Below are 23,476 nucleotides of genomic sequence, written 5' to 3'. Positions count from 1 at the left end.
TGCACTTGCCGGTCCGCGGGCGCTGCCTCCGCCCGCGACTTTGCGCTCCCCCTTTTTTAAGCACAAACAATCGCTACTTCTGTTTCCTACGGACACGAAGCCGGTTTCTCTCTCTTTTTTTTTTTTTCTTCCCCCCCCCCCCCCCCTTCTTTTTTTTTTTTTTTTTTTTTTTTTTTAACCTCATCAGCTTTTTTTGAAAAGAAAAAAAATTTGAGCGCTTTTTGAGTTGAAACACCCGCCCACATTTTAACGGCAGAGATTTAAGGAGGCGCCGCGGAGTTACAGGGAGTCCGGGCAGGAAGGCCTGCAGCGGCCTGTGCCCGCCCCTCGCCCGGCCCCGGCCCCGGCCCCGGCCCCGGCCCCGGCCCCGGCCCCGGCCCCGGCCCCGGCCCCGGCCCCGGCCCCGGCCCCGGCCCCGGCCCCGGCGCGCAGGCCCTGGCCTCGGCCCCAGCCCCGGCCCCGGCCCCGGTCCCGGTCGCGGCCCCTCAGAGCGGCGCCTTGTGTCGTTCCCCTCGCCGTGCAGCCCGGGTACGGCTCTGCCCGACCACAGCCATAACAGTCAGCGTGCTTTTAGGAGGAGCGCTGCTGAGGCCTGGAGCAGGGTAGTAAGAATAAAGAAAAGAAAAGGAAAAAAAAAGACGCAAAGGAGATTTTAGCACCGGGAGCCACCGCGCCCGGCGGGAGGACCGGGGGAGCTAGGTGGGCGGGAGAGCAGCTTCCCGCCGCTGCTCTGCGCGGTGCTTTCCCTCGGGCGGTCTCCACCTGCCCACGAGGGTATCGGACCAGGCTCAGGCTCTGATCCCGATCCCGCCGCCCTCCCTCGGCACCCCCCGGGGCAGCGGCTCCGGGTCTGGGGTCTATCCCGGCCAGCGATGCAGGCTCCTCTCCCTAAGGACAAGGTCAACGATGAAGGGGCAGTGTCAAGTTGTCTTAACGGTGGAAGGAGACAGTCCGCAGCAGCACTCTTCCCCTCGCTTTCTGCTTTTTGGATGGCTTTGATTGATTTGAGGGACACATACTCCCGGGCACAGAGAAGACGCGGGGAGTTCGCTTCTCCTTCCAAAGGTGAAGAAGTGCCGATGCTACCGTACGAAGATTTCATTGCTGTTCTGCCTGACAGCATTCAGTACCTTAAAGCTGCTTTAATGGCCGGATTGCTTTAAATTTCAGGGACCCTCGGAAGGTTGAATTCTGCCCAAGTGAACCCTCCGAGAGGTAAGACGCAATGTCACGTCTCCCTGATAAGCACGCGTAACGGACTGCTCGTCTGTTTTCTGCGTGGACGCAACGGGAAAGTGAATTTGAATGTAAACACGCGTGAGGCAGCCCGGGGAGGTGCGTTGGTGAGGGACCTGGCAATGACATCGGCTCCTCCAGCGCTGCCCTGCGGGTGGACCTGGCACTGGCAGCTGGGCAGGGGCCGGGGCTTGACTTAGAGCCAGAACCAGTCCTACAGGTGCCCGGGCAGCTGGGGGAGGTCGTGTGACTCCTGCTTCTGACTTAGAAAATTACGGTTTATTTTTTTGTTGTTTTTTTTTTTTTTTTCCCCCTGTACCGATTTTCCCACCCACACTTGTGAAAATAGAAAGGTGACAAGCAAAGAACTGCCTGCAGGTAAAGCACCGAAGTTCAAACTATCAACTGACACCACCTCGGGCCCCTTCCACTAAGGAGGGGGGAAAGAGCATATTTTCGAGGGCCTCATTATGATAATTCTTGTGCCGAAGTAATAGTGCATATATAATTTCCCTCAGAGATAAATATAGAAATATATATGTGTATATATATATATAAATAGCATCAGTGTATTTAAATATAGATGCTCTTCTGCATAAGGAAGGAAATTATATCAAAAACTTCGAATATTCAGATGGCTTATAAATGATCGATTTTGTGACAAAGCTGTACCTAGAATGCACAGGCTTTGGTGCTGTTACCTCTTGCTAACTTACTGCAGAACTAGACCTGCAAGTCTTGGAATGGTGCCCCACGATTTTTCTGGTTGTTGTACAGTTCAGCAGAAAGGTCCCATCTTCTGTTAATCATGCCACACACCAAAAAGAATTCAAAGAAGTGTAGCTGGCTGCTGCAGGCCTCCTGCAAGCAAAGCTGCCCATCCAGAAAGTGCTGTCAAACCTCCTTCACCCCGCAGGTCTGTCAGAAATCTTTGCAGAAAGCAGCTTGTTGATTCTTGAATGACAAAGACACTCCTGCTTAAAAAAAAGAAAGAATTGCCCCAATCTGCTCCAAAATCAGGGGGAAAAAGGAGGGGGAGGGAGACATTATGGACAGGCATAGCCATGGGTAAAATAAATTAGTATCTCCTCGACTCTTTAATTAAATACTCATTGGAGGAGAATAAAAAAGCTAAACCACCTCTGGTGGCTCAGAGCGAGGGGCTGTGAGAAGAATAGAAACTTTCACTGTGACTCGAACGTGAACTTCCTGCAATGTGGGGCACGTGCTGCTTTTCACCTTTTCTTCTCGTTCTGGATCAAATCCTTCCTGTTCTGATCTAATGTAGATATCATTAATTAAAATATGACTGTAATAGACGTGAACGCCGTGTAACTAATCTTGACAACATACCTATAGCTTTGCTTTGTGCCAGGAACTAATTGGCTTTAATCCAATTGCCAAAACTCGCTTTTCAGCCTTTATTGTAGTTACTCTCTAGTAATGTGTGGGTGGATTTGTTTGTAATTTAGCATAGGCTGTCCCTGGCACTGCACCATACCTCATACCTTGCACAGAACTGTCTGCAACACCGACCGGGAAAAAAAAAAAGGGCAGGTGTGAGGGCGAGTACTTTATCATCCCTCTGGTCGCTGGTGGGGAGCTCGAATTGTTAAGCTAACGTCAGCGGGCAATAAAAACCTCTCGGCAAACCCTGCCAACATAAACCAGCGCAGGAACACGATAAAATACAAAATTCAACGTCTGTGACACTCTGGCTTTGATTCGTAAGAGGCATTTCAACTTGGCCTCAACCCGCCTGGAACGCCGGAACGGCTCCGCCGCCGCCAGACCCCTGCCCACGGCGTCCTGAAGCTCACGCTCCCCAGCAGCGACCGCAAACAGTCTTCGGACAATTCCTGGGAGTATTTTTCTTGGGAACACGGTCTCTCCTGAAGGTACAATTTAACCTTCCACTCGCCCCTACCCGCACGCAGCGTTTCTTCGCTGTGTTTCCCCACGGCCAGACCCCGCCGCGGTAGCCTCCCCCCGCGGCGCTCTCGCCGGTGCCAGCCCGGCTGCTGCGGCAGGCAGCAGGGAACTCGCGGACTCTGAAAAACTCGCGTAAAAATCCTCATGGACGGGAGAGGAAAGAAAGGAGAAGAAAAAAGAAAATGCCCGTATTTTTTTACAAACAGCAAAACAGCTTGATTCGAAAATGTAATCATGTAGCTGCATTAGCTAAGAGGAAGGGTGCTTGATTGTGACCTTAGATAGCTGCGACACCCGTAAATGAGCAGAGCAAAACATGTTGGACTGATTACCGAATTGGTCCCCGACTGCACCTTTGTGTTCTAACTCAGTGCTAAGGTGGTAAGTAAACGGCACCGGGTTGTGTAAGGCAGACTTAAAACGCCCATTAGTTAGTTAGATTTCCATTACTTAAAAAAACCCCATCCAAACAACCAAACTCATTTATTTGTGGTATATTTCATCTTACAGTGCAGGAGTACTAAGCCTGAGTGAGGGCCGCTGTGCAGATCGTGGTCTGTTGGCTCAGGAACCTGTGGAAAATGCTGTTCCAGCTTTTGAGAGAAGTACGAAGACAGGGAAAAATGGTATTTATGGAAGCCAACCCCCGCCATCAGAGCATGCCCTCCCCACCTCGGGAAGGTTGGGGTCACTCAGCAAGCACGAAAGTTGACAGAGCAGACGCAAACCGCGCTGGGGAGTGAGTCATCATATTTACAGATGTCACCGCGATCCTGCCCGCTCCTCTGCTGGGGCCAGGAATGGATGCCCCACTCCCGCACGGGGAGGCAGAGCCGCCCTCCGGCCGCCGGCTGCAGCAGCCCTTATTTTCCCACTCCCGGCTGGCGGGCCCGATCCAGGCTCACGGCAGACTGGGCCCCGCCGCCCCATTAGGCCGCAGCTGGCGGCAAAGCTCAGCCGGCCTCCTCCGCGCAGTCGCCAGGCCTAGGCAACCGCTGGTGACAAGGCGGAGTTTAGGGGGGTCAGCCCCTGGGGCGCCACTACTCCCGGCCGAGCCGAGAGCAGGAGGTGCCCTGCCCGTTCGGAGCAGCCGCGTCTCCGGCCTTGAGGCGAAGCACGGCGGGGCTGTAGCCGCTGCTTCCCGGGGGCTCAAGCGGTTCACCCTCTGAGGAAAGGCCTGGGCGCAGGCCGCGGGCTCCCTCAGCCGCTCAGCGCGGGGCGGCCTCTCTCCAGCGCCGCGGGCTCAGCGTCGGTATCGAGGGCCGCGGTGACGGCGGGCTGCCGGGAACGCACGGCACCGCCCCCTCCTCCGGCTTCGCGAGCGCTTGACAGGAGCGTGGTCACGTGGCGGCCGCAAAGCGCCTCTTTGCGACCTCAATGACAGGCAAAGTGTGCGACAGGCGCTGTGGAGGCAGGGAGGGAGCGGCGCTGCCTCCTCCTCCTCCTCCCCGGGCCAGCCGCTGAGGCAGCGCTGCCCGGCCCCGGCCCGCTCCCGGCTCTCTGCCCGCCTCTCTCCTCCCTTCTTCCCTCCTCCGCCTGCTACCACCACGGAGCAGCCAGGTGGGACAGCCTGAGGGCACCGCGGGAGCCCGAGAGGAACCCGGCGCCTCGATGAGCTCCTAGCTCCCTCCCTGCCCCGTCCTCGCCGGCAGCAGTTCCAGGTGCGCGGGTCAGAGTAGAGCCGGGGACGCAGCTGGCTGCAATGGCGTCCAACATGGACCGAGAAATGATACTGGCTGATTTCCAGGTAAATTCAAGCCGCCGCCGCCGCACAGCCGTGGCCTCTTGCTGATTTTCTCTTTCTCCTCTTTGCTGTGCTGCTTGTTCTTTGTGGGAAGGTCCAGGGTGGTGGGTGTGAAGCCCACCCTCCAAAGCCTCCGCTCGCTCTTTCTTTTTTTTTTTTTTTTTCTTCTTTCTCTTTTTTTATGTTTTTATTTTGGTCAGAAATGGGGAACATGTGCTTTCTTCTCTCAAGGTGCTTGAACAAAATGTCTGCTTTAACTTACAGAGTTTCGGGTTTTAAATTAAAAAAAATACCAAAACAACAAAGGGTTTTTCATCCACTTTGCTTGTTCCCACTCTCTACAACCACCCAGGCCCTGGGACAGCTGTGAGCCAGCTCACTTGGAAGAGGCAAATGCCAGGGAGGATACAAAACTCATCACTCCTCATGATTTGTCACCGTGTTTGTAGTGAGTCACTTACTGGTGCTACAGATTAATGCTGAACAGAGGTGTTTCCTTTAGAACATCAACACTAGCTTCGCAGTTGCCTCAGTTTATGACTGTTGTAATGATGGTAAAACTCTACCCATCCCATTCCAAACAACAACATGTTTGTGTAGAAAGGAAGATCATGCTTTTAAAAGTTGTTTGTAACCTTCACTCCTCCTCTGTGAAAGAGTTCTAATTTAACTTCAAATCCCTGAATTATATTCCCAGAATAAAGTCTTTATGTAAATAAAAGTGATGTGTGTGGACACCTGGTTAATCTGTTCAGTGTATTGCTGCTTGATGCTGCTTGGTTTATATTGTTTACCGAAAAACAGGGGAATAGACAAGTGAAAGATACCTGCATTTGAAATAGTGGGGAGAGTCAAAAGCAGCTTGGAAGGGTATCAGATTATACTGGAATATATCTTTTTAATATTTGCTTTTCTATCTGATTTCCTTCCCCCCCCTTCTTTCCTTTTTTCTTTAAAAAGAATTTCTCTTTCTTCATTTGCAGTGGTTATTCTTACATGGATGGGCTGCTGGGTAGTCATGGACTGAGTTGCAAAAGCACTGTCTGTATGTTCCACTTCTTAAAAGACTGTTTCTCAGCTGTCAGCAGTGAAACTATTTAATTTAGTGTTAAAAAGTAATCCCTTAGTTTGCTCTGTGTGTGTGAGCTTAACAAGAATGTTTCTCTGGAATTACAGGTAGGGTGGCTGTAGTGTACATTATGTAATTCCTTTTTTGCAAGACGTATCTGATATCTCACTGTTGTAACACGTGGAGTTCCCAGTTGGTAACAGGAAGGGGTTTTCCCTTTCTATGTCTGAGTGGCTTACACCTTTATATTAAGTATTTATTAAAATGCTTAACAAATGTTTCTATAATGAGCCTTTATTTTGTTGTGCTTTGAGATACTTTTGTGTATGTAAGGAGTGATGTCTCAATTTTACGGCTGGGGTTTCATAAAGCAATTTTTCCAGTAACCGTACGCTGTGTTTTTTGGAGTCCCAGGAAACTGGGACCCCAGTTTGGCTTTCATTGGTTGGCTGTCTGGAGACAGACTCATACATTATTACATGAAGTAGGTTTATGTTCAGGAATCCCAGACAATGATTAAGTTAGTGTCTGGTGAATGCAAGAGTTTTATAGCAGAGTTTTCAATCTGTGTCCACTTTCCAAGTCTTTAGTGTTAATGCTGATACGCAGTTCTGCAGTAGTTCTTGTGCTTGGGATTTGAAACCAGTTCATGAAGGTGTAAGAGCAGCTGCAGTGTTTGGTACCATGAAGATCAGTAAGTATTATTGCAAACTTGCAGATGGGTAATGGAGTCACAGAAACCAGTTTTAGATCATGAGTGATATAATGTTTCTCAACCTGGAAGTATTTTAGTCATATAACAGTGCTTATTTAAAAAGAACTCAAACCTTTTCATCTTGTGTTTGTTTCAGCAGATAACTTTGGGTTTGTGTTTCATCCCCTCCCCCTTTTTTCCCCCTTTTTTTCTTTCTCTCTCTCTCTCTCTTTTTTTTTTAATAACACTAATCAAGCTTCTACCTGATTATGAAACACTGAATTGTCAATTATCATGCTGTTAAAAGTTCAGATTAGTAAAGGACAATGTCAGTCATTATTAGGCCTTGTATCTGTAGCCTGTTGCAAAATGGTAAAGGATTTTGAGTATTTTAAATACTTGATGGAATTTACAACTCGTTCACTAGGAATTAAAAATGGAAAACAAACCACTGTGTGCAAAATAGGATTTTTTTCCCTCACATATTTTCTGGATCTTTTAATTAACAAATATGTTTCTTAGCGTTCTGCTGCTATCGTCTCTGTTTGCGTGAAGTATCTTAGTGAAGAATGTTGTGCACACTGCAAAGCTTAAAAGCAGCTCTTTGTAGCTTTGTTCAGCTCATCTTTGCTGAATTAAACTGGGAGGGAAACTTCCATTACCATTTCATCTTCACCTTTCCCAAGTTATGTTTAAGAGGGGTAGAACAGTGGTCTTTGGACTTCTAAAGCCTGAAAGGATTTTCCCTTCCCATAACAGACATCTCGGTGAGGTCACAATTAGGCTGATGTTTGATGCTTTTGTGGACTGTTTTTGTATCTTTCAAAGCCATTCTGCTGCTGATGTCAGCTACAACAGGATATTGTAGCAGGTTACTTCTGCATTGTGAAGTACTCAAGAGGAATACTTACAATATTTTGTATGTATGCATAGAAAATGTAGATGTATACATACATATAAAGACAAGCATTGAATGGCTTTATGAAATATTTTAACTAAAGAGTAAAACAGAGCAGGTGATCCACCAAAATATTTTTTGCTTGATGCCTCCAAACAATTTAAGCCTGTTCTGTGTGGTTTATAATTATTTTCTTTTCCTCTCCTTTTTTAATGAGGTTACTGTATGCAACCCAGAGAGTACAAAGTACTTATTCATGCATGTGGGCTGTAAGCAACCTGTCTAACTTTTCCATTTTAGGCCCTCACTTAGGAAAGATTATCCAGAAGCTTAGCTTTATACATGAGTAGCCTGATTGTTTTCAGTGGAAGCAGCTGAAGTAGTGGAGTTAAGTGCACAAAACAGGTTTTAGCTGTTTTGCTAAGTGCAATTCAGAATTTCTCCACAAAGTGTCATTGGCATATAGGAAAAACTCCACAGGAAAATAACCAGCAGCTTGTGTTCACAGCATAAGGGCTTTAAAAAAAGTAACTGTGTGTGAATTGGTGAAAGAGTGTTGCTCCTACAAACCTCACATGCTGGGGGGAAATAAGGACATCATAACTTCTACCATTTTTTGTTAACATCTCTGTTCTTCTTTTGTGTAGTGTGTTTAACTGCAAAATAGACTTCCATCTGCAGTGGGATGCCCAAGTACCCACAAGATGCAAATATGTTTGTGATCTATGCAATTTGTGGTCCAGTTTTCAGTACAAAGAGAATAGATTTGTTATATTCTTTTTAAATTGCATATTTAGTTGCACTGGACTTAGTTAAAGTGACTTAAAACTGTTCAGGAATGAAAATTGCTCTCTGAGTATTTGCAGAAGTGTCAGATGTTGATGTTTTTGTAAGCCTTTACCTTTGTTTTTACAGCTTCACTCAGGGTGGGAACTAAAATTAGCAAGACTATATTTTTGTCATTGTAAGTCATGTGCACCCTTAGGACCACTTTGCTCATGCTATGTGACTGTCCTCACAGCAGTTCAAAACACAGTGGGCCTAAGGATTGGAATATTGTGGGAGGTGCCACCTCCCTGGTGTCCATACATTACAAGAATCTCTAGCACGTGGAGCTTCAGAAGGGAATTTTTCATAGAATTCACATTTTTTCATCGACCAAATAAGTAGCTCTAAATTTGATCTGCCACTTTGGAGCGGAGTGGCAAAACTCAAGCCCCCTTGCTTTCATCAAAACAACAGGTATCTCATAGTTTCCTTCTCCTTCCTTCCGTCTGTGTTTATTGTAAAACAAAGTTATGTGAGGGTTTTTTTTTTTGGTAATCTTTTCCCCCCTTTTAACTGGGTAATAGTGACATAAATACTTACTTCTTCAAACTTCACCTTCATGTCAGTCTGTTTCATAAAAGCAGAGGTTTGTGGGAGGAGCAAGGGTGACTTGGCAAGGAAGAAGCTCACTGCCATCAGTGACAGAAAGGTGAGAAAGCGTGCTACGTAATCATGTTTTAAGTTGGAAAACTGAGCATGACATTGATACATTTTTAAGGTTTCAACATAATTCAAACTACTCCTTTCTAAAATGGCTAAAATTAAAGAAACTGGAGAGTCTTTTTAACTTGGAAGTTAACACAGGGCAGTTAAATAACTGGCAAGATATGTTTTTCAAGGTTTGTTTTTTGGTGGCTATGAAAACATCTGTCTGCTTCAGCCCTGTGCAAGATTATCTCTTTTATGCACATTGTTTTCACTGTCTGTCTGCAGAATAAACATGGGTGTTAGTTTTTTGGGGCTGCTAAGGGAGCTTGGCTTTCTTGTCTTTGTTGGTGTAGTGGCCCAGGTTTTCTGTCACTTGGAAGTTATTGCTAGTATGAAAACTTGATGGGTGAAAAATGCAGGCAGATTCAGGAATCATTTTGAGTCAGTACCCTTAATTCTTACCCTGGGCTGTGACTTAGGCTGGGTGGTTGAAACACTGATTTTTTTGGTAAGGGTAAACAATCCTCTAAGGGGTTTTGAACAAATAGCAAAGTAGATACCCTTGATGCTGATTTCTGAAAGGCAAGGTGGTGTTTTGTTGTTAAGGCATCAGAGCAGAAAAGCCTGTTCTTGATTTCTTTGCAGGCTTTCTCTGAAGTGTTTGGCAGTTCATTTGGAACAAGATCCTCCACAAAAGACAAGTGCTGGAGAGACTTCCAATCACAGTTTAAATATTTGGAAGTGTCCTTCAGCTTATGTTTAAAGTCTTTGGAGGCCTACATTTTTACCAGCATCTCTCCCTGTGCACCTAAATTTCTGGGTTTATATGTATTCAGATCTGTCTGAGCTTAAGTTTTTAGTTTTGCTCAAACAAGACTTTTCTTCTGTGTGGCCTCTTTGTAAATAGGATGCAGTGGGTGGTCCTAGAGCACACCAGCTGGACTTGAGACATCTGTAGCTTGCTCTGCAGTAGCTGGAAGGAAATCCAGTAGTCTAGATTAGAAATCAGGGTTTGAAACAGGCAAGTTTGTTTCTTCATCCACTTATTGGAAATCTTTAAGCAGAAATGGACTCTGCTGCATTTTCAGTAGGCAGGTGCCAGGATGCTGAGTGCTGGTTCACCTGACCTTTTGTGTGAAAGTAAGTTACTATATCCTTAGATAAAATTTGAAATAGCTAATAGGGCTGCTTGTCAGTGTGAAAAAGAAGGCTTTAGGACAGTTGAGATGTTGAAGTTCTTACCTGTGAAGCCTCTTAATTTCCATTTCGATTAGAATTCCTTGAAATACTTGTTGCTTTTTATCACATGCAGTAATTTTGTACATTACAGTCAGTAACAGCATTGGACCTGGTTGCTGGACTTCTTGGTTTGCAGCAAAATAAGGTTTGTTTGCTGTAAATGGCCTTAGGGTCAAGTGTCATGAAAGAATATTGCCTGTTTAATGTGCTTCAGTTTGGTTATTTTGATTGTAGTTGTCTGACAGCAAAAGTGTTGCTTCTATTAATTTGTTTTCTGTGTATTTCTGAAGAATCAACAGTTCAGTTTCTTTAGATACTTCCAGACTTGGCTGTAATCCCAAAGCTCATCTTCATCACAAGCTGGGATGTACTAGTCACCTTTCTGGCCTTTAAATTGGAAGTGAAGTATATTCCAGAGTCACAACTAAGAAACTGGAGTAAGAATGATGCCCATTGAGAAGCCTGGTAACTTAGATATTTCCACTGATAGCTGTTCATGGAAAAGCCATCTAAGGCCTCCTATGTAAGCACAGATAGTGACATGTCTAGAGAAGAAAGGATACCATGATTTCTGTGCATTACAGCCCCGCTGCAAGAGCCTAAATAATTTACCACTGAAGCACCAGTTCATCTTTAGAAAGAGGTTTGTGCTGTTCTTTTCATTCAATTACCTTGAAAAGAATTCACATCACAGTGATCATGTCACCATTTCCATCAGCCCATTCATATAGGTATTTGGGTTAGTAGGTCACTGAAACAGATTGAGAGGTGGTAGCTATAGGATCCTTTTTCAAATGCCATGACAACTAATACTAATTATAATGCTGAACTTATTAGCTATCTGTACTCCCAGAGGTTAGGAATGAGCTTTCACTGAAAGGTGATGTGAAAGGTATTTGGCACATGGAAAACAAAATGTGGCTGATGTTTCTTGGTAAGCAAGGGTCACATACAGTAAACACTTAACCCAAGTTCCTGGTTTTGTATGGAAGGAAGTGGGGGAGAGGAGAAGATGAGGATTGAAGCGAGTTGCTGCAGGTCTTAAGGGGCTGAGAGAATCTCCCAGCTTGAGAATGTTGTATGCTGCTGGGAAATCTGATGAGGTAGAATTTCCCCCTCTGTTTGGGCAGTTCTTATGGTTCAGTTACCATGGCTAGCCTAGTTTTCATGCATTTTCCTACGAGAAGCAAGAGTTAGTAGCTTACTGCAGGAACTACATGGCATGTCTTTGACAGGGCTTCCTGTTTTTCTGGCCAGTGGATAAGCTTGTTCATCCGTGAGGCAGCCATGAGGCGAATCCTTTCTTTTAACTACTGTACGAACTAGAATAAAAAGCCTGGGGAAGTACTGAACATTTTACTCGTCCCTCACCATGTGGATGAAAGGAAATGACTTGCTTACTGGCTCGAATTGGTACCTATTAATTAAGCTCATTTTTTAGAGTTGACTGCATAATGTACAATTGTAAAAACAAACTGCTCAAGGAGGAAACCAGAGCCCTAATGTATGCATTACATGTTGTTTGGCCTATTGAAGTAGTCATCTGCTGGTCCTCTGTGTCTAACTGGTTGAGCAGGTCTTTGTTCTGCAGCAGTAGTTATGCTTTCAAAAGATAATTCATTAAAGCTGAAGTTCTTAAGAGGTGTTTTGAAACTAGAACAGAGTATGTTAGCCCGTGAATTACTTTGTATAGGTTTTGTTTCTTGTGGTAGGTAAAATACAATTTGTGAAGACCAGAACTCTGAAACTGAGTCACCTCTATTATTTTTTTTCTTAAAGGTCAGGTTGTTTGTGTGAGCAAATATCAAAGGTGCCATATCAGCTCAGATCGAAGACTCACCTGACCTCATGCCTCGTCTGCGGCAGTGACTGGTCCTTAGGAAAGAGCTGAAAGAAACACAGTTTGAATGGACTTGCCTTCTCCTGGTTTCTGGAAGTCAGCACTTTAAAAGCTTGGTGATGGAGTTTGTTATAAGACTTTGGAAATAAAAGTGTGTTAGCTTGAGCTAGCCTTGTGTCCTTCAACTGACTGAGTTCTTCAGAGACACCCGTGTGATGTGTGAATTTCCTCTGTAGAAGCTGTGCTTTGTTTTTCCTTTGCGGCATCCTGGGGTGTATTAGAAGGGGTGTGGCCAGTAGGTGGAGAGAGATTCTCCTTCCCTTCTGCTCTGTCCTGGTGAGGCTACATCTGGAATATTGTGTCCAGTTCTGGGCCCCTCAGTTCAAGTAGCACAGGGAACCACTTGAAAGAGTCCAGCGCAGGGCCACAAAGATGATTGAGGGAGTGGAACATCTTCTTTATGAGGAAAGGTGTAGGGAGCTGGGTCTCTTCAGCTTGGAGAACAGTAGACTCATTCTCCAAGCATTAATGAGGTAACATTACCTCATTCATGTTTATAAATATGTGAGGGGTGAGTGTTGGGAGGATGGACTCAGGCCCTTCTCAGTCATGTCCGATGACGGGACAAGGGGCAGTGGGTGCAAGTTGGAGCGTAGGAGGTTCCATGTAAACATAAGGGAAAACTTTTTCACTGTGAAGGTGACAGAGCACTGGAACAGGCTGCCCAGAGAAGTTGTGGAGTCTCCTTCACTGGAGACATTCAAAACCTTCCTGGATGTGTTCCTGTGTGACCTGATCTAGGTGATCCTGCTTTGGCATGGGGGTTGGACTGGATGAGGAACAAGGAACTACGAGAGGTCCCTTCCATCCCCTGACATTCTGTGATCACATACTAATTCTAGTCTATATGGGAATTTCTGCTGTTTGTTACGGTATAGAAGTCAAATTTGTCTGAACTGTAGAAATCTTAACCCCTTCTGGTTTGCACTCCAGTAAAATTCACCATAGTGAATCAATCTGCACTATGGGAATGTGAGATGAAGTAAAAGTTAAATCAAAGAGGATTAAAGTGCAGTCTGCCATGAACCATTAGTATTTAAAATCCATTTAACATTTTGGGGACTATCATCTGGTCCTGGAGGTTTGTTCTGTGTCTCTACTGACATTTTAGGATGAGAGAGTTCTCTGTAAAGAGCAACTTTCTTGTGGGATGGTCCCTAGGTTCCTTTGTAGTGAGTATGGGCACATAGAATTAATTTAGCTTTTTTGATATGCCCTTACCTTCCTTGAATACCTCTTTAGTACCTTCTTCCTTTGGTCTTACAGACCTACTGGCAGCCTGACAATCATTCCTTGTCTTAATGCCTTTAGAAGCTTATATAATTTTGTATGTCTTTAGAGAAATGTGGTTTTTCTTCTGCAGTCCTTGTTGGCCTGCTTTATGGTATGGCCTGTGTTTGGCTGGGATTTGAGATTTCTGTTGTTCTGATGCACTCTTTTGGATACCATTTCCAGGTTTTGAGGAATATTTCTGTTCCTTGTAGTCCTGTTCTTTACCAAAAAAACCCCAAACAAAACAAATGTTGAGTAAATATTTTTTTGTGTGGATTAATAGTCTTCCTTTTTGGGGGGCTTCTATTTATTCTTTAGTTGTTTTTAAGGTGCTGCTGCTTTTGAGTCAATGCAGAGAAAGGAGATGACTGCAGATGCCCAGTAAGCAAGTGGTTTTCTGATGCCTGTGGTTCTTTTTCCACCAATTTTTCTTCTCATGTGATAATGTATAAGATACTGTAAGAGCAAAATATCTGTGATTTGGGAAATATTGGAGGTTTTGCTTTCACTGAGATAGTTTTATTAAAGTATTGAACAAACACACAAAAAAATTGGATTATCCTAATTAAAACTTTTTGTGGTTGTTGGGTAAAGGCTGTCTTCAGTCCTCAGGAAAGACAAATGGGTTTAGTAGTGTGGAGTACTAATTAATGGGTACTGACTTGTGTTTTGGTTTGGGTTTTAATTCATTTTGACCACTGCCCTTTGTATGTAGTGCATGTGGCTTAAATGCTAGAGTGTTAGCATGGGGTTTGGGAAGCTAGAGTTCATGTCTTGGCTCAGCTCATGGGCTTCCTAGGGATGTGCCTTCATGGTATTCTGGAAGCAGAACTTGCTCAAGAGTCTTGAGAGTGTGCAAAGTCTGCTGGAAACCATTTGAAAGTGGTTAGTGTGGTGCAAAGTTAGCTAGTTCTGCTAGGAAGTGGTTAGAGCTTCATGCTACCAGTTTAGACTTTGTACTCTGCTTAGTTCAGAAGGCTTGCAGTCCTGTCAGAGCATGGACAAAGTTCACTCTTGCCTGCTTGATAGGTCATAGGTAGAAATGTCTTCTGTGACCTTCAGAAATAGATGTTTTTTTTACCCTCCATTCATATGACATCAAGTGACTAATGCTTCCTTCATCTTTTTGCTGAAGGTGCTTGAATAGTAGAAGGTGGAAGCTTTTTGTGTAGTTGGGCGTGGGAGTTGAACAGTTGGGCAGAACTTTAGCCTGGCATGTTTACCTGAACACTTTCTTAATCTCTGATACTGGTAAGTGGATTAGTTGTTTCCCAAGCAAACAGCTGGTGAATCTGCCTGATTTTTACCAGGTGGTCTCCTGAGTTGTGTAAAAAGCAAGAAGCATTCTTCCCTTTTCATTTAGATGCCTGCAGTGGGTGACTTCTTGGTTCGTGTCCCAGGTGATGTGCCTGGATGTTTGGGTTTGCTTTTTTTAAAGTGTTTGTCTGAAACAGGAAGAAGTAAAAGTTAATTTAATAACCACAGGTGACTCATAATAAGAAGTCTCATTACATCAGCAAAGTTAGAATGCTAGGAGATATCACAGAGGCACATACATCTATATAGCTGGCGTTGCAGGCTGTGGAGGTGGTCCCGAGACAGGTAGGACTCTGGGGGGGAAAAGAGCCAAAAGGTACCAAAAACTCTCAGTTGTGTCTGAATGTATTGAATCTGATAGTCCAGAGGGGAGTTCTGCATGGATCCCAAATCTGGTATTGTAGTATGAAAGTCTTTACATGCTTGGCTGAGCACATTGGCTTAACTTTACCTGGTTTTAGGGCACAAGTGCTATGCTCTGTTCCAGTTGCTTTGGAGTAATTGCCATTGCCACAGTGTCTGTGTCAATTGTCAATACAATTTTCTCTCTTACTAATATGTTATAGGTGAACTAGTGTCCTAAAGCTTTCTGGGTTTGAGTAGCCTTCTAGCAGATACAATTCAGAGCTGCCCTTGGATGCTTTATAGACTGTAAACTTTTATCTTTGATAACTGCACCATTCTCCTCATAAGGGATGGGAAAGGGAAGCAAGAAATGACAAACTAGGGGTTGGGTTCTTTAATAATCCTTCATCCAGAAACCTGATTTTTATTAGGAATTCTTAGGAAGAGAATCACAGATTCTTCTAGTAGAAGTAGTATCTACATAATGACAGCAGTATGCCAGGAAACTTCTCTATGCAGTACCTGTGAGACCATTACTGTCAGGAGTACTGTGTCCAGTATCAGTCACCTCCATTGACAAAATGGAGCAAGTCCAATGCAGGGCTGCTTAGTAGAGGAAGAGGCTGGAGCATTTTGTGTGAAAGGTGACAGGTGGAGGTTGGTCTCTTCTCCCAGGCAACCAGCACCAGAACAAGAGGACACAGTCTCAAGCTGCACCAGGGGACGTTTAGGCTGGAGGTTAGGAAGAAATTCTACACAGAGTGAGTGACTGGCCATTGGAATGGGTTGCCCAGGGAAGTGCTGGAGTCACCATCATTGGAGGTGTTTAGGAGGAGACTTGATGGGGTGCTTGGTTGCATGGTTTAGTTGATTAGGTGGTGTTGGATAATAGGTTGGACACAATGATCTTGAAGGTGTCTTCCAGCCTGGTCTGGTCTGGTCTATTCTAAAGGAGCTAGGTTTGTGTAGCCTAGAAGGGAAGGTTGAGAGCAGGTCTAGTTGCTGTCTCAGCTATACAGTGAGTGATAGCAGACTATATAGAATCAAATTTCTCTTGGAATTGCACAGTCCAAGGACGGGAGACAATGGATATGCGTTGCAGCAAGGGAAATTATAATTAAAGGCAAGCAAAATTTCCCAGGGAAGCTGCTGAAGCACTGGAACAAGCTGCCCAGGGAGACTCTAGACTCTCTTTGGAGATATGCAAAACCTGAGAGGAAGCTGGAGTGTATCTGTGAACTGATCTGTCTGGTTGTGACTGAAGAGGTGAAAAAGCCAGTAAACTTAATTTTGGTTATATTGCAGGGGAAGCATGCAAGGAGATGAGTAATACCCTTTGATGTAGCTCATGTACTGCTAAGAACTTTTTGTGTATATTAAGTTTTCAAACTGCTGACCTGCAGAATTCAGCCATCCTTCTGGACAGGCTAGCAGCCTGTACCCAAAAAGAATTTTCCATGCTCCTCATCTCTTACCTTTTGAAGAGCAAGTTACTGAAAGGGTAGTGAATTGACTTTAACAGTATTTATGCTTTGACAGTATCTTTTGATTTCTCTTCAAGATGGCATCATGTACCTTTATGGAACAGAGTTAGCCCTGGTTGCATTGCTGCATCTAGTAATAAACATTTATTGAGTGCTTCAAAAATGAGCATTTCCTAGGGTGCTGTCTGTGCAGTTGCAGTGGATGGAGATGTATCATAGTATCAGTCAGGGTTGGAAGGGACCACAAGGATCAGCTAGTTCTAACCCCCCTGCCATGGGCAGGGACACCCCGCACTACATCAGGCTGGCCAGAGCCTTGTCCAGCCTGCTCTTAAACACCTCCAGGGACGGCTCCCCAACCACCTCCCTGGACAACCTCCTGGCTCCCTGGTGTTTGCAGGAGATCCCAGAAAGGTGAAAGATTTTATTTTTTCCTAGGTGATCTCACCTGTTGAATTTCTTCACACCTTTGTGTAGCTGTTTCTGTGGGCATTTTTTTGTATAAATATTAAAAAGATGAACTGAGCTACAGTTGCAAAAAAAAATGCTGGTGACAGAAAGCTCTTTTCCATTTTTGATCCAGCACAGGAGAGTCTGTATCAGCTGTTTCAGTGTCTGAGGACTAGGCATCAGATTGAATCACAGTAGCTTAGTCTTATTTTGAGACAGATGGATGAGATATTGGCATGAAGGAAGAAGTCTGTAGCTGACAACTGGTATGACTTTACCCTGGAGATCAGTTGTCTAAATATGTTGCTGTTCTGGGTACTTGGAGCTGTGGCTGGCTCCAATTTTACTCTCTTTATTATGTGGACTGAGCATGGTACCTGTATTTGCATCTGTTCTGAATTACTGCCGGAGGCTGCAGCTGAGTATCTTAACAGCGGTGTGCATGTGGAGATTACTTGGGCACAAAGGGAGATTTCTTAGTATTTATTTTTTTTCCCCCATCTGAGTTTTACAGGAGAGAGTATAATTCACAGCCATCTGTTTGCCTGATTTTAATGGGCCTGAACCTGTTGTGCAGAATGTTCTAGGCTGAAACCTAGTTTGGGTTAGCTTAGAGCTGGTCCTCGTTTGGAGAAAATATAGCTGCTGTTGGTAGTCAGAGGAAATGGGGAATTGTTCAGCAAAGAAGTTGAGAGGGGCAGGCTTCCCAGTCTTCCGTATCCAGCTACTGGCTGTTAGGCTGAATGTGGTCTTCTGGATCCTTTTGACTGCTGCATTTTGCCTTGGTGAGAAGGGGAATGGTGCCACAGGTGAGATAAATTCTGCCTTGCTGCCAAAGACCATTTGCTCCCAGCTTCTGTGCAACAACTGCCACCCACTGTCTGTCGGGGCAATAGTAGCCTGACTCTGTGTTTGAGTCAGCAACAGCTGTTTGTTGCTTTCCTGGCTTTTGCAGAAGTAACAGCCCAGCTCTCTGTTAGGAGCAGCAGTTGTCCCTTCCAGCTTTGCTGTGAAACAACTGCCTGGATCTCTGCAGCAGGTGTCAGAGGAGCATTTTCAGCAGCAGCTGCTGCCAGATGGGGAAGTCAGCTGCTTTCCTGTGATGTGGAGGTAGGCTGAAGTCTGTGCTCTTGAGGTTGGGGGGGGGGGGGGCAGGTCACAGAAGGTCTCAAAACCCAGATCCAGCTGTTGGGGCTGCTGGGGTCAGACCACCCTGCAAGGGATTTAGAAGAGCAAGTCTGTCATCCTGCATTACAGCTTTTTGGACGCACATCCTAGATCTGCCTTAAAGGCTGTGAAGTGTGTCTGTCCCCTGAATTTTCTCCTACTGAATTGCTTCTTTGGTGGCTACTTTGCTGCTTTTATGTAACAGTGCTTAAGGTTACAGTGCCAGTTAAATAGGACCCCTAATGGTTAGCTGTGAATCTCTGCAAAGGTAAGATCTCCATCACCAAAGTGATGGTTACATCTGTGAAGCTACCTGAAAAACTTTCAGAGTAGCCCTCTGAAATCTTATTATGTACAGATTTAAATCTGCCTGGTGGAAGCACCTACCTGGTCTGGAAAAGCAGGGTGCTGAGAAAGTTGTTTTAACATTCAAGAAGTGTATCTTCAGAATCTTATTTTATGCTTTCAGTGCAAAGCAATAGTTTTTCCATCTTCACATTCATTTTCCTCTTGTGTGGTCTGAAAAGAAAAAAGAAGACTGTACAGTCACTGGAGCTGCTGTGAAGGGGAAAAATGCAGAGAGGAGGAGAAGGAGGAAGTAAAAGCAGGGGGTGGACTAGGTAATCTCCAGAGATGCCTTCTGATCCCTCCATTCTGTGAACTTGTTCCACCTTTTCTTCCCCTTTGTCCTTCAAAAAAAACTATCTTGTTATCTCTTTCTGATGTGTAAAGGTTTGCAAATCAGTGAGCCTTGAAGGTTTTACCTTTGCTGTGCTGTGGTTTGTTTCTTTCAGTGTGATGACTCAGAGGATGCACTGGTTGTTGACTGAATTAAGAGTGAGGAGTATTCTGAGAGGAATTTTTAATCTAAAATATTTAATGCTCTTAATTCTCCCATGAAAATAAAAGTAATATTTGTGAATGCAAAAAGAAAAACCCACCACAAAAATGACATTTCTTCTCAACTGGAATCACTTTCCTTGCTTAGTAATAGAGGTGTGTTTTTGTGGCTTTGGAGATCATCTGGTTTGATGTATTTAAAGTTTGTGGTTTTTTTTCCTTTCTACAGAAATTTAACATTTTTTTTCCACTCATTTTGTTTGTTTGTTTGCTTCTTGCTTGGTTAGAGTGAAAGAGATCAAAACAAGCAATAAGTCTTTCTGTATTGTAAGTAATCCCTGTGACTTTTAGTGTGTCCACCTAAGTAAGCAAGGCAAATGGCCTCATGGTGCCTCTGAACTCATAGCAATTAAATTGTTCCAGATTTAATGAAAATACAGCCAGTTAACATGGAAAAAGAAGTCCATCAAAAGAAGCTCTTTAAAATATTCCAGCCATAGGAAAAGCTTAAGTCATCCCTTGCAATTAGGGAAGAGAGACTAACGAAGTCTGGTTCCTCATGGGTTTATGTTGTTGCTCACAGAACCTGCTGGTTTTGTCTCTGTGTTTCCCTACAGAAAACAAAGGCAGAAGCAGGTCAGGTTGTTCTGGGACTAATCTGCTGCTACAGAATCCTTGATATCATGTCATAGTATCATAGTGTCAGTCAGGGTTGGAAGGGACCACAAGAATATAATAGAATAGACCAGGTTGGAAGAGACCTTCAAGATCATTGTGTCCAACCTACCATCCAACACAACCTAATCAACTAACCCGTGGCACCAAGCACCCCATCAAGTCTCCTCCTGAACACCTCCAGTGATGGTGACTCCACCACCTCCTCAGGCAGCCCATTCCAATGGGCAATCACTCTCCCTGTGTGAAACTTCCTTCTAACCTCCAGCCTAAACCTCCCCTGGTGCAGCCTGAGACTGTGTCCTCTTGTTCTGGTACTGCTTGTCTGGGAGAAGAGACCAAACTCTGCCTGTCTACAACCCCCCTGCCATGGGCAGGGACACCCCACACTACATCAGGCTGACCAGAGCCTCATCCAGCCTGGGCTTAAACACCTCCAGGGACAGGGCCTCAACCACCTCCCTGGACAACCCATTCCAGGGCTTCACCACTCTCATGGGGAAGAACTTCCTCCTCACCTCCAGTCTGAATCTCCCCACCTCCAGCTTCGTTCCATGCCCCCTAGTCCTATCACTACCTGAGATCCTGAGAAGTCCCTCCCCAGCCTTCTTATAGGCCCCCTTCAGATACTGGAAGGCCACAATTAGGTCACCTTGCCAGTCATGTCATGCTTGCCAGTGAGGGCTTACCTGTCTTGTGTGCTTAATTTCATAGGGAAAATAAAAGACATGTGAACCAGATGATTGTCATTAATTTTTCTGGCATAACATGATGCAGTTAAAAGCAAACAAACTTAAATTTTTAGTGAGTTTATGTTTTGGTGTTACTGTTGAATTGTGACTTGGGGCAGGGATTTATATGTGGTGGTGTCTGAATACTGAAATATTCTGAAGAATTTTATTTAGCTTGCTGGAACTGTTGACATTAACAGGATGTTGAGGGAGAGCTTGAAATGTCTGTTTTGTGGTTAGGTTGATAAGTAGCACTCATTCATTCATTGTTGTCATTCAGGAGTGTTTATTTTCTAGCAAAACCAGTCAATTTGAAAAGTGAAATTGTAGTTTTAGAACTCCTCTAAGTCAAATGTTAAAAGTGGCTATAAAAATGGTCTGAGAATATTGAACAAAACTGCTGTACTGTGTCCAGTTCTGGGCCCCTCAGTTTAGGACGGAGGTTGACTTGCTGGAATGAGTCCAGAGAAGGGCAACAAAGTTGGTGAGGGGTTTAGAACACAAGCCCTATGAGGAAAGACTGAGGGAGCTGGGATTGCTTAGCCTAGAGAAGAGGAGACTCAGGAGTGACCTTATCACTCTCTACAACTACCTGAAGGGAGGTTGTAGTCAGGCAGATGATGGTCTCTTCTCCTAGGCAGCCAGTACCAGAACAAGAGGACACAGTCTCAGGCTGCGCCAAGGGAGGTTCAGGTTGGATGTTAGGAAGAAGTTCTATACAGAGAGAGTGATTGCCCATTGGAATGGGCTGCCTGGGAGGTGGTGGAGTCGCCATCATTGAAGGTGTTCAGGAGGAGACTTGATGGGGTGCTTGGTGCCATGGGTTAGCTGTTTGGGTGGGTTGGATTGGTTGATGGGTTGGACGCGATGATCTTGAAGGTCTCTTCCAACCTGGTTTGGTTTATTCTAAATAAAGGTTTATTCTATTCTGCTTTCCTTGGGTATTAAGAATTCTGGGGAGTGAGATTTTCATTTATTTAGTATTTCAAAGTCAGTGTTTACACCTATCCATTCTCATTACCCAGTGACTCAGTATTGCTAAGTGAGCAAAAGCAAGGTCCTATTTTGGATTGTAAATCATCAACAAGATGATTTAGGGAGGATGCAGACGTACAAGTGAATTAGTTGCTTAATTACTCTGCCTCTGCTGTGATGAGGTAACTCCTTTCAGTCTGCTCTGGCAGAAGGGTGAGCTAATTTTGTTTGGTTTGTCTCAAAAGTATGCCAAAGTAAGCCGAATTGATTTGTGGTTAGTATGGGCTAAGAGTGTCCATATGGAAAGCTGCAAGGGGTAATAGGGGGGGGAGGGCAACTGAAGTTGGTGTTTGAACCCTGAATTCTAGGTACCTTCTCAACTTTGCACAGCCCAGGGTTGAAAATAATACATTGTTGGTCAGATTCTTATTGTAGGTTGGAAACCAATTTAATCCTTAGAAAGGTCGCACAGAGTTTGCAGGGCTGGTAAATGAGAAATAGCAACTCCTTACTTATGCAGTGACCAGATTTTTAAGTGTGTTTCACTTCTCTGTAAGCAGAGTCTTAGACTGTCATTTCTGTAAAAGCTTTTCTCAAAATAGGAGTGCTTTGCAGCAGAGCTGTTGACATCAATTTCAGTGGCAAGTTCATGGAAGTATGAACCCTCCTGTGATTTCAGAAATGATAAGCTCAAGTCCTGTACTCCTCAAGCTTACCTGATGTGAGTGGATATAACCTTTGCATTTGCTTGGAAGTGTGTTAAGGCATCATCATAATTTTTAACCTCAGAAGTAACTGCAAGAAAGAATGGAAGGGAAGGGCAAATGGTGCTTTTGGAGGAGGAAAACTCTGCTCTTCAACAGTTTTAGCGCTCTTGTGCAAGTGTGTGATTCAGTATTAACACAGTGCTCGTGCTGTGAGCAGTGGAAGACATTTTCTCATGTTCCAGAGAGAATCAATCTGGCCATGAGAGCATCGTGGATCAATAGAACCCACTATCTCCCCTCTGCAGGCAAAAAAAGTAATCTCTGAAATGGCTTCTTGTGGTCCTCATGGTCCTCCAGACTGGCCCATTTTGTGTAGACATGCAGCATGTAACGCTTCCTAAGTGTGGAAATTCTCAGCATTGAATTTGGGAAGAGAGAACTGGCTGTGGATTTCTCTGCAATTTCTGTTCTACTTTTCTTCTCTTGGTCATTGTAAATTGGGAGAAAAGTCAGAGCATGGAAACTGTGTGACCTGGTGGCGTTTTATGGCTTTGGAGACACAAAGGGTCTGGTTTTATGCCTGGCCTAATTTTGTTTTGTTATCACACAAAGGAAAAACAGGCTTATGTGTCTCTGGAATCAGGAAAACTGATCTGTTTGCTGCTGCTCTCTAACTCTGTATTATTACTCTTAAAAGGTTGGATCTTTAAACTGTATTTTATATAAACCTTACATAAACATATCTTTATATAACTATTGATGATCTCGGAGGTCTTTTCCAACCTGGTTCATAGTATCAGTCAGGGTTGGAAGGGACCACAAGGATCAGCTAGTTCCAACCCCCCTGCCATGGGCAGGGACACCCCACACTAGATCAGGCTGGCCAGAGCCTTGTCCAGCCTGGGCTTAAACACCTCCAGGGACAGGGCCCTGACCACCTCCCTGGACAGCCCATTCCAGGGTTTCACCACTCTCATGGTGAAGAACCTCCTCCTCACATCCAGCCTGAATCTCCCCACCTCCAGCTTCATTCCATTCCCCCTAGTCCTATCACTACCTGAGATCCTGAGAAGTCCTTCCCCAGCCTTCCTGTAGGCCCCCTTCAGATACTGGAAGGCCACAATTAGGTCACCTCGGAGCCTTCTCTTCTGCAGACTGAACAGCCCCAACTACTTCAGTCTGTCCTCATAGATTGTTGATTCTGTGGTAGAATAGGTTATTCTATGTGGTAGAGCAGGAGGAATATGATTGTGTTTCAGATCTTGTAAAAGTCTGAACTCCTCTTGTGTGCTTGAATACAGAGCCTAGCTTTGGTTGGGATGAAA

The 23,476-nt window shown here is 44.7% G+C and overlaps 1 protein-coding gene across 4 annotated transcripts in view; it reads left to right on the top strand.

Annotated features, from left to right (window-relative positions):
* The first annotated feature begins 211 nt into the window (after positions 1–211).
* FAF1 (Fas associated factor 1) overlaps positions 212–23,476 on the top strand; it is a 189,686-nt gene continuing 166,421 nt past the window's right edge. Inside the window, exons 1-3 of one of the 4 annotated variants that reach the window (XM_068163852.1) lie at positions 212–1,065; positions 1,171–1,215; positions 3,679–4,915. In XM_068163852.1, coding sequence (XP_068019953.1) covers positions 4,871–4,915 — 45 coding nt within the window. In that variant the 5' untranslated portion in view covers positions 212–1,065; positions 1,171–1,215; positions 3,679–4,870. Of the gene's footprint in view, positions 3,550–3,678; positions 4,916–23,476 lie in introns of all 4 variants that reach the window. The other 3 variants (XM_068163851.1, XM_068163850.1, XM_068163849.1) reach the window with 3 other exon arrangements.

The sequence above is a fragment of the Melanerpes formicivorus genome, unplaced genomic scaffold, assembly GCF_026170545.1.
Source record: "Melanerpes formicivorus ecotype bairdi unplaced genomic scaffold, bMelFor1.0.p_v2 SCAF_75, whole genome shotgun sequence".
NCBI classification, from domain to species: domain Eukaryota; kingdom Metazoa; phylum Chordata; class Aves; order Piciformes; family Picidae; genus Melanerpes; species Melanerpes formicivorus.
The sequence above is the reverse complement of the archived record's forward strand: the minus strand, read 5'-3'. Positions and strand labels throughout refer to the sequence as shown.